Consider the following 17,162-nt stretch of genomic DNA (forward strand, 5'->3'; position numbering starts at 1 on the left):
GGAGGCTAGGGTTTTGTAAATTTTATTTTTGAGGAACTGTCAGCTCAAAAGAAGTCTCCTCCTTTAATTGAGAGAGATACTCATTGTTGTGGTGGTCACTATGACCTCAGACCACTGCTATTGGTTGGCGCTTATGGCTTGTAAGGCTGGGGGCATGCCCTCATAGTTTTTACGGCAGACGCAGTGCCTAAATATTCTGCTGGCGCGCGGCAACGACGGCAAAGTTGCATGCAGCGGATGGCCAGTGACTTGGTGTTCTTTCACCTCGGTGGTCTTCTTGGGTTTTCTACTGGTGTGGGCCTCAATTCGGCTGTTCTGGTAGGATAGTTGGGGTCCTTGGGGAGATCGAATTATTATTAGAAAATTATATACTAGTACCAGAAAATATTTGAATTAACGAAAAATTCTATTACATATTTCTTATAGAAATTAAGATATAAACTCAATCCTGAAAATGAGTGGGCTCAAAATTAATTAAGAAATTAATGTTAAAATGTTCAAAATACCATTATTTTTGTAAAATGACAAATTTACCACTCTCATATCTAACAAGTTTTTTTTTTCCGACTGTTTAAAGTTTTTCAGCCAAACTATCGGCAATTTGGAGGTGAGCCAAGATATAAAGTTGTTTCTTACATCATGAGTTTTCATTTTTAAGTACTATATTGCATATTTTCTATTTTGAAATTTCAAAATTTGTTGACAAAAAATCACAGTAGTAGCTAGTTTCTCAGTCGACAGTAGCAGCTAGATTCATAGTCGACAATAACATTTACTTTCCAAATCGACAGTAGCAGGTGTCTTCTAAGCCGAAGTAGCACATTTCAAATCGATAATAACAGTTAGCTAGCTTCATAATTGATAGTAGCAGGTGACTTTCAAGTCAATAGTAGCAGTTAGTTTCGTAGTCAACAATTGTAGCTAGCCTCCCAATCGACAGTAGCAAATATTAAGTCAACAGTAGAAGATAACTTTAAGCCAATAGTAGAATATTTCAAGTGGGTAGTAGCAGCAACTTTGACCTATATAGATATGATATGTGGTAGTGCGAATAAATTTTGAATTCACTTAGAGATAACGAATTTTGAATTATGTTAGATGTGATGTGTCAAATAGAGGCAAAAAAGTAAAATATCCTATGACATGTAGCAACTTCCCATCATATTGTCTTTTCTTATAACTTTTAGTCTTAATTTGCTTTATGAAATTAGGAAGTGAATGTATTGTAAACCAAATTGTTGTTTGATATTTTAGAGTAGTTTGTTAAATTATTATAAAAGTTTTTTCAATCCTTGGGAGTTTTTAGTCTTTGGAAAATTATAAAATGGTATCATTTGTCATAAAAATTATATAAAAAAGTCAAAACTTATTTGCCAAATATAAAAAGGTCACTTCAATCTAAAAATAAAAAATAAAAAAATCAAATTATATAATACAAATTTATAAAAAGTAGGGTTGGGCATGAGAATAGATTGTGCTAATCCCGGAGCCTGTCCCACTATTTAAACTCATGATGAGATCGAGACAGGACGAGCCCAATCCAACTTTCTTAGGAATTTGAATAAAAACCTATATTTTTAATTTTTCATTAAGAAATTAACATTAAACAATGAAATTTTAACATAAGAAATGCATATAAATGTTTTAAAAATATTACCATTTACCATTATAACTTATGAGTTATTAAAAACATGAATTTGTTTCATTTTGACACAAATATATAAGAATTATTAAGTTTTCATTAAAGGTGGGACGAAACTAAAGGAGACTTGAACTATTCGTCCCGCGTTCCATCCCACCGTAATAAAATGAGACATGATCGGGGTGAGATTGACGTTTCTAAATTTCAATCACCCCCAGCCTATTAAATTTCGGAATGAGATCAGAATTACATGAATTTATATCCACTCTTAGTTTCATTTTTTGAACAAGTAAACATATGAACATGAATGAACTCTCGTATTCTTTCTCTTTCACATTGTCTTTTTCATTCCTCGTCAATCTCATTCAAATTTAGTAAATGTGCCCTCTCATTAATCATTCCAACAACAACAGCTGTCGCCCTTAGTCTAGCCATATATAGTTGGTCCCTTCCAGTTTGCTAGTAGTGATATACATCAGAGGTCCCCTCCATCTTTCATATTTTCCCAAAATTTTTGGTGGTGTAAATGTATGATAGGAAGTTAGGAACTCTATATATTTCATTTTCATTTTTTTTGGAACATAGGATTGAACTCTATTTTTCTAATAAAAAATAAATCTAATTTTTTTGGGAAGAATAGAAAATAAATGAAGGGCATCTTACTACCCCCGGCAATATTAGGATGGGAGCAAACAGAGAGAATACAGATGAAAAATGCCTTGGCCTAGAATATGGAATGTGAGAAGAAGCTAGATGAGGTTAATTTGGGGAGGGATGGAGAGCCATGTCCTATTCTAACTTCCAAAGTTTTACTGGTAATCCATTCAGAGGCACAGGAAATGGACTATACTCAGTCCCGCTTTGGGATCCCACAATTTCCCACGTGAATTTGGTAACTAAATGGTGGATCATAATCAGTAATTCCAGCTTAGCAAGCTCATTTCCTGGACAAGCATGGACTCCACTGCCAAATGGCATGAATGTATTTGGCTTTGGTGCAACCTCGAATCTAGAAAGAGCGAATTTCTGAGGGTCGGTGAAGAATTCAGAATTATGATGAATGTTCCTGAACAAAGGCATCACCCTCCAACCTTTTGGAATCAAGTAACCTTTGTATTCGACATCAACCACAGCCTCCCTAAAGAGGAACGATATAACGCTTGACATTCTCAAACTCTCCAACACAACCTTAAAACTAATTGGCATGCTTCTAGTATGTGCCCAACTCAATGGTTGGTTACCTGCTTGTTCATTTGATAAGCGAATTACATTTTGTTCGGCCTTGACAGCTTCTAGAATTTTGGGGTCGTCGTGGAGGTACTTGATAATCCAGGTCTTGACACTGGCAGTGGTATCTTGAGCAGCAAATAGCACTCCTATTATGTTGTCTGCGATTTGGTCATTACTAAAAACTCGGGTTCAAAATTTCGGTACCGGTAGATATATCATTTTTTAAAAAAAAATGAGATATCAGATACATCGGGGATATTGAAAAGATATATCATTCATGTTCCGAAATTATTTATTTATTATTAAATTACATACAAATATATATAATTATTAACTTTATTTAGTACTAGAAAAAGACCATATGTGCTTGAAAAGACGCACGTTGGTCAACAAAACTACAATACATTGCGCAAAACATACGAGCCATATAGTACAAATTGTAATGATTAACATGATAAACATATATCTCTTTCGAGCTGTCGATAGTTTCTCCAAGAAGGGGATAATAAAGATAAATCCAACTTGATAATTGATCATATACTTCTCCAAACTGATCATAATCGTAAATAGGATAACCAAATTGATAGTTTGACTTCATGTGATTCGTTTTATGTCCCACTATGCTCTGTGCTCTATCAATATAGAATCAAAACTTAAGGCAACTAAAGTAATATCATATGGAATACTTTGATAATCAATGACTCATCTTGTCCTCCTCCCGCACCTATTTTGTTGTTGCGCACCATGACTACCTGCTCTAGATCCATGATCCTCATCTTGGATAGCATGATCAAAATTACTTTCACCAGTAAACTGCTCAAATCCTCCACATACATAAGATTGCCCATATTCAAACCTTGTATCTCCACCACCACCACCACCACCACCACCACCACCATCTGAACTATCTGGAGTTCGTACACTGCCCAACACATTAGCATTATCAAAATCATTTTCCGGATCTCTAACTTCATCAGATAATACATTGTTTACATCAATTCCAAAATTAGTTGCTTTTTCTACGACGTGTGGAGGAGGTTGCCATTTTTATCATCGCGGTCAAGGAGAGCACTTGTCACTGATATAGCTTGACTCTTAAGAGTTAAGACTTGAACCTTCACTCCTAATCCAAATTTCTTTTACGAAAAATTAAAAATTAGCCGATTGAGGGACTACTCTTCTAGTCTTCTTTTTGATATCTCTTGAGGTGATTAATTAATCAAAACTCCTATCCGAGAGTCCGAGACATCCTCAAGTTGAGATAAAAAAAATAAAAAAAATTTACGAATTTTTCTCCAAAATATCGAAGATATATTGAATATATCGTAAATATCAGAGATATTTTATGTTATCAGAGAATATCGCAGATACGGAAAAAAATAAGACATTTACCCTTAGATATATCGTTTTAAAAAAAAAATATCAGAAATATCGGGGATATTTTGAACCTTGCTCAAAACTTCCCCTCCTTCGTTTATTCAGCTCAGCAAACAACCCAAGGATTCTAATTAAGAACACAGTCATTATTTTGTGGAATTTGTTTTGAAGTGCACATATATTAAGTTCAAAGAAAATAAATAGTGAACATACGCAATATAAAGTTGAGAGGTAGGAAATAAATAGTTGCCTACTAAGTATTTAGTTAAAATAAATACTAAGTACGTCGGTTGCTAGCAATATTCACAAAAACAAACTTTGATTCCAACAAGAAGAAATGTAAAATATCTTTACCTCGTCTCAATCATATTCTATGGAACACCAGAATTAAAGAGAAACGTACTAGCTAAAATAAAATTGCCCCATACAGTCGTATAGATTATTATTATCATTATTTTTTTGCAATGGAACAAACACTTTATTAACCAAACAAAGTACAACCGGGTGGGCCGAAAGACCTTCCAAATACAAGCAAAAGCCAAAAGTACAGAGACCCAAACAGACCCACACAGAAAACCAAAGGACTCAGGGGCCCAAACCAGGCAGGCCCAAAATCAGAAGTAGCCAATCCCAATTGATACCAGAACGAAAGATAGGAACCATCGTCTGCACCGCCAAAGAAGGAGGAGCCATGAGGTTGATAAACCAACCAGCTGAAAAGAATTGGGGAGGCATTGACAACAAATCTAATCAAAGAACACCCAACAAGCACAAAGCGAAGCCACCACTCTCAACACATCTCCACAACCGAGATCATCTTTTGCCACGAGAAGAGCCAAACACGGCCAAAACGAAAATAAAAAAGAAAGATCCATAAAGGGATCAAAGGGACAGCTATCAAAACGATAATGAGACCCTAGATGTACTACCGTATTCAACGGATTTACGCACAATAACGGGATAACCCCGTTTAACTTGGCAGAAGGGAAAGCTAATAAGTTGCCAAAGAGAGCAACCAACAACGTGAGCAAGGCGGTTGAGAGGGAAAACGGGTTATTTGGACAACAAGAAGAGAGGGTATCTCCGATTAGATCAATCAACCAATCAAATAGAAAAACAAGAAACAAAAGCACTGAAAGAAAAAACAACATGAAGGAAGACAAAGGAAGGGAAAGGCAGAGGCACAAGCCCCTAGATCAGAGACTAGCTATGGGGAAAAGCGCCCATGAAGGGTGAGGATGACCGCCACCGACTCTCAATGTGAAAGAGAGAAAACCTTGGGTGGAGGGAAACAGTCGTATAGATTACTTCAACACTCACAATATGAAAGAAAATCCATTATAGAAACCCAACCCTACTGCCTGCATATATGACTTCTACCCTCATCACCATTGAATGCAACTTCGATCCACTACTGATATAGTGATCTTAAAAGCCGTTGGCATAGTTACACCAATATTCGACACATCATAAATAGTAGTACATCAAGGATACTAGTGCATGTTCTTGTTCTCGGAAATGATCGTCTGCTGTTGGGTTGGAGGTTTTGTTGGTGTGTGGTGTTGTTGTCGGTGGCCTCCGTCTATAACAGCGGCGGGTTTGCTTCTACCTTGTCGGCGGCAAGTCTTTGGGCCTGTTGAGCTGTTCACCTTGGGTTGGCTGCTGGGCCTGCCATCTGGTGGTTTTAATTATGCAATGAGTTGTGTTGGGCTTTCTCTAAACATGTCGTCGGCGCTTGCTGTATCACTTCTTTCCGCTTGTCTTGTTTCATATAGTTTGCTCTTTGGCTCTGATACTGTGCTTGGGTGGGACTGAGCTTGGTTGATTGAGTTTATGTTTGTTTTTGTTTTTTAGCTTTCGTATGCATCACTTCGGTGGGGTTGAAATGGTCGTGTTTGGCTTTCTCCATTGTTGGTGTTGTATATTGGTGGGTTGTTTTTGGCACTAGTTATTATTGCACAGGAACAAGAGTGGCTCGTGGATCACCAATATACCGATATTGTCTCAATTTAACTACCTTTTAAGGTGTTTGGTTTTAATCTCAAAAGGTTACGGTATAATCGGGTATTATCCATCCACTTATAAGTTGTATATTATTTGTCACATTTTAGATGTGGGATCTCTCATCTTCAACACTTCTCCTCACGTGCAACTTAATTTTTAGGTCTGCACGTGTAATTTGTTTGGTCCAATTTCCACATCGTATATCAGTACATATTTGGTGGTTTGCTCCAATTGTCATTTCGGAAATTGGCACTACATTCCAATTCCCACTGCTGATTCATTCGATGAACCTAAATTTGGGCCTAGTATGCTTGAGGAATACCCGGTTATGAGAAGTAATTGGAGAGGAACCTGCTCTGATACTATGTTGCACATCGACTAGCGTGGCATGTGGATCACTAATGTACTGATATTGTCCCAACTTTTCCACCTTTAAAGTGTTGAGTTTTAATCTCAAAAGGTCTCGGTACAATCAGAGTATTATCCATCTACTTATAAGTTGTATATTATTTGTCACATTTCATATGTGAAATCTATTCTCTTCAACAATTATAAGTTACTTGCAGTTCCTGATTAGCTTCTTGTAATTAACTACTATTTTGGTCCTGATCTACTTTAATAAAATGGTATGCGTCTTTAAAAAAAATGGAGATGCTCATGAGCTACATTACTTGACCTATTGTATTTAGTTTTCATCGATCATAACTTTAATTAGGTAGCTCGCATTGTTATACTCATATGCATTCTCTAGTTTGGATCGAAAAGAAGATCAATAAATTATAGTATTACACCATAGATCTATATAATCGACAACCATAATATTTGCTACTCTAGCGAAGGCAAAGGCGTCAACTGCCAGCAGAAGAACCACTGTAGAAGGTTCTTAATCGAAAAAATAAAAACATTGGAAAAGGTGAGTTTTAGTGTCACAGTCGCGAAATTTCGAATGATAAAAGTTCAAATTCGAAGCCATGATAACTCTAAAACAGTCTCAAATATAATGAAATCACCTTACAACAACAGTATATCGAAACTGAGTTCACAGTATGACTCAGTTGACTTGAATAATACATTAGCAGTTTATACACTCAGTATTAAAACAATTAGAAATGTAATAATCACTCAATTCTCAATGTAATACCCTGAATTTTAGAGTTAAATTCGTATAATTTCTTGTAAATTATTAAACTTGATAATTCGAGTAAAATAACATTTCTACGCCTTCTCGTCGTTGTCTTTACGAAAAGAAAATAATTTCGGAAATTAAGGTTGAAAAACGTTACGTTTTCAGTGGCTCAAGAGTCGACTTTTATTCCGTCGCTCATCTCCGAAAACTTCATTCATGAAAGTCGTAGAGCTCATTGTTACGAGTTCGTAGACACGTGGTACGCCTTAATCAGACATCGTGTTTGAAAGTTGTTGGAAACGGAAGTTTAGTTTTCGATTTTAGAAAGGTATAAAAGGAATTTTTAGGAAACCCTAACTTTCCCAAAACAGAACCCCCCACCCCCCCGGCAGCTTCTTTCTCTTCTCCCTTGACCCCGACCCTCCTTCGCCGATTTCTCCATCACCGATCTCCCACATCCGGCCACTATGGCCTTCACCTCCGGTCTCAAGACAACCACACAGTCGGCTGCTCCAGCCCATAGACGTGGCATGCCGCCCATCGCCGCCTAGAAGCCATATCAGCGATTTGAAGTTCTGCAATTTCGTCGTCGTCCAAGCTCCGTCTCCGGCGATGCTAGAGCTTGCGACGCTTCCTTCCGCAGTCCTTCCTTCCTCTGATTCCGATCCCAGGTGAATTGAAGCTCAAATCGAGCCGGTTCAATCCTGATCTCCAACCTCCGATCTGATCTCTTGCGGCAGCATTTTTGGTGACCTCTGGCTGAATCCGTGCTAGCTGCAGGTACGGTTACAAGCTACTCCATGTGATGTGTTTTTCATGTTGGAAATTTTGTAAATTGTGAAACTTTGGCCGGAGATGGTGATGGTGCGCATGCCGCCGCCTAGAGCGGCGCATGGGAAGAAGTGGGCGGCGGGGAGACGACATTACACTATAGGTCGATGCAGGTGATAAGAGGGGTGAAATTGGTGGCCGCAAGCAAGCTCACGCGCGGCGGGCTGTGTTGGCGAATGATCCCACGCGCGACCGTCTGTGGTGGTGCGTGAACAATGTTTCATGAACAGTATTATGTGAATAATGTTTCGTAAAACACTGTTTCAGCTGTAATTAATATTCACCTGAGGTTTTACGGGTTGTTCTCTAAGCACGTTGTTATGTTATTAGGTGACCGATGAGACGAGTGAGGGAATCGCTCTTGGTGTTGCAGAAGTTGCGCGCTGGAAATAAGGTGAGTAAATTTCACTATGACAAGTCTACCATTGCCGGTGACTCATAATTATAATTTGTTGAAAAGAGTGAACTGTGACATATATATATATATATATATAATATAGCGGGTTGTGTATGTGTACAAAATGATAAATAAGATACATATATATGGGTTGTAATATTATATAATGTTACAGTTTTTATTTAAATTATGAATTTTATTGTTTTCGATGAATTGTGGCGGATGGGATCGGAAGGGCGATAATATACTTTTGGGTATATGGATTATTGGAGTGACATTATATATATTGTTGTGCAAAAGTCGCTTGGTTGTAGTACATAAACATGCGTGAATTGTTATATTGTACGTGGTTTTAACATTGAGTCTTGTTAAAATGTTTTCTGGTCTTCGGACGTTGTTGGCATTAAATTGGAACCAACCTTTGGCCGTATGTCGATTACGATCAGATATAGTTCTAGTCTGTATGCCGTTGTACTGCATGAGGGGTAACAGATGGGTTGCCTGGGTCTCATGAGAACACATGTTTTAAATGATATTAGGTAACTAGATGGGTTGCCCAGTGTCTCATGAGTATGCATATTTTAAAATAATATTGGGTAACCAGATGGGCTACCTAGTGTCTTAAGAGTTCACATGTCTTAAAATGTTATCTGATTACATTTCCTTTTTTATGTGATGTATGTTAAAATGTTGGTTTACTCATACGGGCTGAAAAACTTATGGGGTTTCTGTTTACAATCCCGGTGCACCAAATTGATGATGTAGGGGATAGTTCTGCATGTGGGGATTAGCAGGCTCGGAGAGCAGACTCGGAAGATTACAGAGGGTTTCCTTTTTCATTTGCGGTGAGAATTGAGTGAATATTACATTTCCAATTGTTTTAGTACTTGAGTGTATAAACTGAAAATGTATTATTCAAGTTAACTGAGTCGTACTGTGAACTCAGTTTCGATATATTGTTGCTGTAAGATGATTTCATTATATTTGAGATACAATGTATGTTCATGAACTAGATTCCTTGCCCATTATCAATATGGTCCCGGGAACTCAATTCTCAAGTTTTTAAATATCATTTATCTTAGTAAATCTAGGGGAAAGGCTGGGGGAAGGGTGGGTTGAACAATCAAACCTTTTGACATTTCATGTGTAATAATCCGAATTTTCAAGTTTAAATTCTTTTACTTCCTTGCAATTATTATGCTTAGTAATTCGAGTAAAATCGCATTCTACGCCTTCTAGTCGATGTCTTTGCGAAATGAAACTGATTTCGGAAATTTAAGGTTAAAACAAGAGTCGACTTTTAATCCGTCGCTCATATATGAAAACTTCATTCATAAAAATTGTAGAGCTCATTCATAGGAGTTCGCGGACACGTGTCACACCTTAATCGGATGTCGTATGTGGAAGTTGTTACCAACGAAGGTTTAGTTTCCAATTTTGGATGGCTATAAAAGGGCATTTCTAGAAACTTAAAATCAGAAAAAACAAAAAAAGAAACCGAGGCGGCCCGACCCCGACCCGATTTCCCATCTCAGCCGATCCTTTCCATCCAAACAACCGGGCCGCATCGACTGGTGGTAGTGGCGTCCCACCCCACGCAGTGTTTCAACTGCCATCGAGAGAGCACAACTGCGGCACCGACGAGCACGATGTCGCCGGTGAGACTGGGGCACGAGGCGGTGACGACAAGTCTTCCCTCGTCCTTCTAAATGCAAATCCACCGGCAAAAGGGCTCGAATCGAGCCATTCCGTCTCCGATCTTCAACCTCCGATCCGGGTTCTTGAGGCGCGATTCCGGCAGTCTCCGACTGAATTGGAGTTAACTACAGGTATGGTTACGATATACTCCTTGTGATCTACGTTTTTGATGTTGTAAGTTTGACAGTTTGATGAAGTTTGCATGGAGGTGTTTGTGGTGCGTGTGCCGCCGCCTAGGGCGGCGCATGGGAGGAAGTGGGGCGGCGGAGAGACGGTGTTAGGCCATAGGTTGATGCTGGTGCAAAGAGGGGTGGATTTGGCGGCCGCAAACGAGCTCACGCGCGGCTGTTTGGGCGGCGCGTAAATAGTGCTTCATGAACAATGTTTGCGTGGAACAATGTTTTTTTATAAATTTAATTAATGTCACCTGTCGTTTTGCGGGTTGTTTTCTAAGCACATTGTTATGCTATTAGGTGACTGACGAAACGAGTGAGTGAATCCTCTTGGTGTTGTAGAAGTTGCACACAAGAAATAAATTGAGTAAATCTCACTATGTCAAGTCTACCCTTGGCGGTAACTCGTATTTATGATTTCTTTAAATGAGTGAACAATGATATAGATATAATATAGTGGGTTGTGTATGTGTACAAAATGGTAATTACGATATATATATGGGTTGCTATATTATATAATGTGACGGGTTTTATTTAAATTATGAAATTTTATTGTTTTCGATTAATTGTGGCATATGAGACCGGAAGGGGAGATAATGTACCTTCAGGTATAATGGATTATTGATGTGACTTTATATATATTGTTGTGCACGAGTCACTTGGTTGTAGTACATAAACATGCGTGGATTGTTATATTGTACATGGTTTTTTGAGTCTTGTTAAAACGTTTTCTAGTCTTTGGATGGTGATGACATTTAAATCGGAACCAAGCCTTGTCGGGTGTTGGTTACGATCAGTTATAGTTCTAGTCTGTTTGTCGTTGTACTGTATGAGGGGTTAACCAGATGGGCTGCCCGGGTCTCATGAGTACACATGTTTTAAAATGATATTGGGTAACCAGATGGGCTGCCCAGTGTCTCATGAGTACACATGTCTTAAAATGTTATTTGTTACATTTGTTTTGTATGTGATGTATGTTAAAATGTTGGTTTACTCATACGGGTTGAAAAGCTTACCGAATTTGTGTGTACAATCGAGGTGCACCAAATCGATGGTCTAGGTGATAGTTCTGCAGGTGGGGATTAACAGGCTCGAAGGATTACTGAGGGTTTCCTTCTTCTGTTGTGGTGAGGATTGAGTGAATATTAGATTTCCAATTGTTTTAATACTTGAGTGTATAAACTGGTAATGTATTATTCAAGTCGTATTGTGAACTCAGTTTCGATACACTGTTGCTGTAAGATGATTTGAATATATTTGGGATTGTTTTAGAGCTTTTATGACTTCGAATTCGAACTTTTATCATTCAAAATTTCGGGGTCGTGACTATTGGTATCAGAGCGTAGGTTGCGTATTTAGTGATTTATCAATATCATCCAAGAGCGATGGCCGACTGCAGTGGATTCCATCACATGTTCTTCGATATTGATATATTACTGGGTACGCATGAGTGTTAGGAGCCTCACCTTAAGGTTTGGTCCTCTAAATATCTTGGTCAATATATGTTGGATCTATTTTATTTGGGTTTGAGATTATACACGTATTGACTAAGTATTTAAATGTTTCATGGTGATGAATTTAGAGAAATGCTAGGCTAGAGGCCGAGGCCGGGCGAGAGGCCGAGGCTGAGCTAGGTGTGGAGGCCGAGTCCACAATGTGGAGAACCTTTATGAGGAGGAGGTACCACTTGTCAGGCAGGTTGACCCGGAGGCTGTCGTTAGAGACGAGCCTCGTGTGCTTAAGCTGATCAGGGACATCCGTAGTTTGTCAGCGCCATCATTTCATAGGGGTTTGGATCATATGGTGGCAGATAATTGGATCAAGAGTATGAAAACCTATTTTAAGATGGTGATGTGCTCGGAGATTGAGAAAAGGATGATAGTCACATTCTTCTTAAATGATGATGATATAATGTGACGGGTTTTATTTAAATTATGAAATTTTATTGTTTTCGATTAATTGTGGCAGATGACACCGGAAGGGGAGATAATGTACCTTCAGGTATAATGAATCATGTGATGGAGGATATATTGAGCGCTTGTGTTCTTGATTTTAAGGTAAGTTGAGAGGATCACTTGAGGTTGATTGAGTTTGCCTACAACAATAGTTATCATTCTAGCATCATCATGATACCTTATGAGGCTCTTTGCGGTAAACCATGTAGATCGCCTATCTGTTGGGCTGAAGTTGGTGATGAAGGGCTAATGGGTCCTGAGGATGTTCAAGAAACTTCAGAGAAGATCTCGATTATTCGAGATAGGATCCGAATAGTCCAGAGTAGACAGAAGAGCTATGCAGACTTAAAGAGGAGACATGTCGAGTTTGAGATGGGTGATCATGTGTTCCTAAAGGTCTCACCTATGAAGGGTGTGGTGAGATTTGGCAAGAAGGGAAAGTTAGCTCCGAGCTACGTTGGGCCTTTCGAGATTCATGAGAAGGTAGGAGATTTAGCCTATCGGCTAGCTTTACCCACAAACATGTCTGGTGTTCACAACGTCTTTCATATTTCCATGTTGAGGAAGTATGTACTAGACGAGTCACATGTGATAGATCATAGCTCAATTAAGGTGAATGAGAATGCCACCTTTGTTGTTGAGCCGGTTCGTATCTTGAATAAGTCGACAAAGAAGAATGCCATACTACAGGTATGGTTACGATCTACTCCTTGGGATCTACGTCTTTGATGTTGTAAGTTTTACGATTTGATGAAGCTTGGGTGGAGCTGTTCGTGGTGCGAGTGCCGCCGCCTAAGGCGGTGCTTGGGAAGAAGTGGGGCGGCGAAGAGACGGTGTTAGGCCGTAGGTTGATGTTGGTGGAAAGAGGGGTGGCTTTGATGGCCGCAAGCGAGCTCACGCGCGGCTGTTTGGGGGGCGCGTGAGCACCACACGCGGCTGCCTGTGGTGGCGCGTGAACATAACATGCGGCTGTCGGAGGGTGGTGGATGAGCCCCACGCGTGGCCGTCTGTGGCGTTGTGTGAACAGTGTTTTTAAACTGTAATTAATAGTCACATGTCGTTTTGCGGGTCGTTTTCTAAGCACATTGTTATGCTATTAGGTGATTGACGAAACGAGTGAGGGAATCACTCTTGGTGTCGTAGAAGTTGCACGCAGGAAATAAGATGAGTAAATCTCACTATGACAAGTCTATCCTTGACGGTGACTCGTATTTATGATTTCTTTAAATGAGTGAACTGTAACATCGATATAATATAGTGGGTTGTGTATGTGTACAAAAAGTAAATACGATATATATATATATATATATATATGTGTTGTTATATTATATAATGTAACAGTTTTTATTTAAATTTTGAAATTTTATTGTTTTCGATTAATTATTGCGGATGAGACCCGAAGGGTAGATAATGTACCTTCCGGTATAATGGATTATTGGCGTGATTTTATATATATTGTTGTGCAAGAGTCGCTTGGTTGTAGTACATAAACATGTGTAGATTGTTATATTCTACGTGGTTTTAACATTGAGTCTTGTTAAAACGTAATCTGGTCTTCGGATGGTGATGATATTTAAATCGGAACCAAGCCTTGACCGGGTGTTGGTTATGATTAGTTAGAGCTTTAGTTTGTCTGCTGTTGTACTGCATGATGGGTAATCAGATGGGCTACCCGGGTCTCATGAGTACACATGTTTTAAAATGATATTGGATAACCAGATTGGCTGCCCACTGTCTCATGAGTACACATGTTTTAAAATAATAATGGGTAAACAGATAGGCTGCCAAGTGTCTCATAAGTACACATGTCTTAAAAATGTTATTTGTTACATTTTATTTGTATGTGATGTATGTTAAAATGTTGGTTTACTCATACGAGTTGAAAAACTTATCGGGTTTGTGTTTACAATCTCGGTGCGCCAAATTGATGGTGTATGAGATAGTTCTGCAGGTGAGGATTAGCAGGCTCAAAAGATTATTGAGGGTTTCATTCTTCTGTTGTGGTGAGGATTGAGTGAATATTACATTTCCAATTGTTTTAATACTTGAGTGTATAAATTGGTATTGTATTATTGAAGTCGACTGAGTCGTACTGTGAACTCAGTTTCGATATATTGTTGATGTAAGATAATTTCAATATATTTGAGATTATTTTAAAATTTTTATAGATTCGAATTTAAATTTTTATGATTCGAAATTTCGAGACCGTGACATGATTCATGAAGAGATTATTTTGCCGGTCGTGCAAATGCAACTAGCTTTAAGTTACCTAATATTTAGCATCTCTTATCTTTAGGAATTACAATTGTTTGGATATTACCCAAAATATCCGACGGGCTTGGTTCAAGTATATTACTTATGTACAACTGATCTACCAACCTTCAGTATATACAGATGTTTGAACTTTATGCCCACTGCTCAGGATCTATTTTGAATAAAATATATTTTTATGACTTGGAAAGTGTTCACTTGATACAGTTATGGAATCGCTGCTATTTCTCCGTTCTTTAATAGTTTGACTTTCGACAGTTTGCCTGAAAGCATCAAGCGGCTGCGTTGTAAAGTGAACTTTCAAGTTTTAGCTGGTATTCCTCGTGTTAGGGAATTGGGACTTGGGGGAAACCCTTGTTAATTGCTCCGCAACCCTCCTATAAGAATCGAAAAGGCAGAGTCACTAGAGGGAAGAAATGATCTTAATAAATATGGAGCGCCCTGGGAAGTTTTGACAAAGTATGTTTCTCATCTGCTATGGATAATCTTAGATCTTTCTGTTTCAAATAAATTAAAGGTTCGGATTTATGTTGATGTCAAATTTAAATTTGTTGATAAATATTGGATGTTATATCGTTACTTCTCACTTAGTTGCAGTCGGCTGTTTGATTTATGGTTTAGTAATTACATATACCCCTTTTCCATTCAGATACTCATACAGCATATGGCTGTTCATTCCGCCTGTGATTTTGTTGGGTAGTAAAGCTGAGAAACTTGCTCTTACAAAATCTTGGTTCACAGATGAAGAGCTGCGAATATATAGGGTGATTGTCCGTTGACACCTGAAGAGATTGGATTGTTGCTAGATATGATTGACACCTGGCTCTATCTAGCTTCCCACAAGGTTTGTCTTGGGTAGATATGTTGTTATTAATGACCAAGGGTAGCGCCTTTTTTTTCTCGTGAGGACAGCAAGATACTGCAGTTTTTATATATTGAATGAATTTTTTTTTTGAAATGATGGTGAATGATTTAATAAAAGCAGTTGGCATAGGTTCAGTCTTTATGAATTGAATGCTCTACGGGAAGGGTCATGCGTCTACGACTCTGTCATAAAAAATGTTCACTCTGCAAGAAAACAAATATTACAATAGATTTCATACGATCCTTATGTCACAAAGCAATAAAAATTGAAATTGTGTTAGCAGTTGGGGTTATAAAAAGGATGAACCCTTTAATCTTCATGTTTTCAGGTCTATGGTGGAGAAGCAAGGATCTCAACTCTGAGAAGATTACTTCCACTTATGGAGGGTAAGAAGAGCCTTTCTCCTGCTGAGGGAAGGGATAAGGTTGAAGGCTGCAGTTGACTATATGTGAGCATGCAAGATACCGGTAATACTTATACTCGGTACATGTTTCTGCTTCATAAGATTGTTGGAATTGATTTATATACTGATGCCCTAAGTAGCCTGTTAATCTAACGTATTTTAAAATCATATCTTCATTTTAAAATTTGATTTCTTCTGCTTATTTGTGGAACTCATGGGGCATCTTGAATTTAAGATACGCAAGTTTTGTGTATATTGGGGTGACAAAAATGTGGTGCCTCTGCAGTTTCCGATGCTCACAGGAGTTGCACTTATTACACTTGATCCCTCATTATCTTGTGTTCTATGATATACTGAAATTTGAAATGATATAAATTTTAGCTTCTGGTAGGATATTCAAACTTTTCGTACTGGCTTACTTTTGGTTCAGTTACAACGCACAGCCGGAAAATACATATGATTGTGGCCTGTTTTTGCATCACCATCTACAGCTGTTTTCAGAAGAAGTTCCTGCTATCTGCTTCAATCCATTGGACATAAAGAAGTTTTCTACCTTTGAAAATGGTCCACTTATTTCCATTTTCTCATTGTTTGTTATTTTCCCCCGGACTTATTTGAACAGAAAATTTTATTTATCTAATAAAGAATTTAAAAATGCATTTTTTAGCTTTTGCTCTGCCACTGTTACAATTTATAAATGTAGAAGGTGATGATCATAAGCTCTTGTATTTTTAAGTGGGACCTATCGAATATAATCACACAGAATAGGAAATCATTTCTTCTTTATGTGTATGCTTTTTTTAATACTTCTGATAGATGTGTTTTAAGTTTTAAACACCAAGCACTTCAGTAAGGAACCATAATATTTCAAATTCTGTCAAAAATAATAGAAGTCATTTTATGAAAATTGATGGCTAAAAAGGCAAAGAATTAGGAAATTTTAAGTAATGGTGTTGCTCTGTTTGATCCAGCAGCCACCTACATGTTTCCTATTAAAGTTCTTGACTCGAAGTGTTCTAATGCTTCTGAATATGGGTTTCATTGTGAATGCAAATTTTCAATACCATAGTATGCCATTTTTATCTTGGTTTTTTCCGACTCTGGTCCTCATAATGAAATGGAGAGTTAACAGGGTACTTTGTCCTTGTCTATGTTGCACGGACACGCGAAAATGGTCGCGTATCGCGTGT

General features: G+C 38.1%; 2 protein-coding genes and 1 long non-coding RNA gene across 6 annotated transcripts in view; 1 reads left to right on the forward strand and 2 right to left on the reverse strand.

The window, feature by feature from the left end:
* The window catches only part of LOC126795990 (double-stranded RNA-binding protein 1-like), a 126,646-nt gene that overhangs the window by 48,509 nt on the left and 60,975 nt on the right, over nt 1-17,162 (reverse strand). The window lies entirely within an intron of this gene.
* LOC126793796 (abscisic acid 8'-hydroxylase CYP707A1-like) lies at nt 2,428-7,900 on the reverse strand. The gene is made up of 2 exons (XM_050520419.1): nt 7,761-7,900; nt 2,428-3,047 (listed from the first exon to the last, which is right to left on the reverse strand). The coding sequence occupies exons 1-2, from the start codon at nt 7,898-7,900 to the stop codon at nt 2,432-2,434; spliced, it is 756 nt and encodes a 251-aa protein (XP_050376376.1). The 3' UTR covers nt 2,428-2,431.
* Nucleotides 14,995-17,072, forward strand: LOC126795996 (uncharacterized). The gene is made up of 3 exons (XR_007672278.1): nt 14,995-15,163; nt 15,354-15,548; nt 15,898-17,072. It is a non-coding gene; the product is annotated as an uncharacterized LOC126795996 (long non-coding RNA).

The sequence above is a fragment of the Argentina anserina genome, chromosome 5, assembly GCF_933775445.1.
Source record: "Argentina anserina chromosome 5, drPotAnse1.1, whole genome shotgun sequence".
Taxonomy (NCBI): domain Eukaryota; kingdom Viridiplantae; phylum Streptophyta; class Magnoliopsida; order Rosales; family Rosaceae; genus Argentina; species Argentina anserina.

Excerpts from the sequence above, each read along its gene's own strand:
- LOC126793796 (XM_050520419.1), bottom strand. The coding sequence starts at position 7,900 with ATGGGCTGGAGCAGCCGACTGTGTGGTTGTCTTGAGACCGGAGGTGAA. Across the intron at positions 3,048-7,760 it reads AGAAAGAAGCTGCCGGGGGG|TAATGACCAAATCGCAGACA; the intron begins GTGGGGGGTTCT and ends CCGAGTTTTTAG.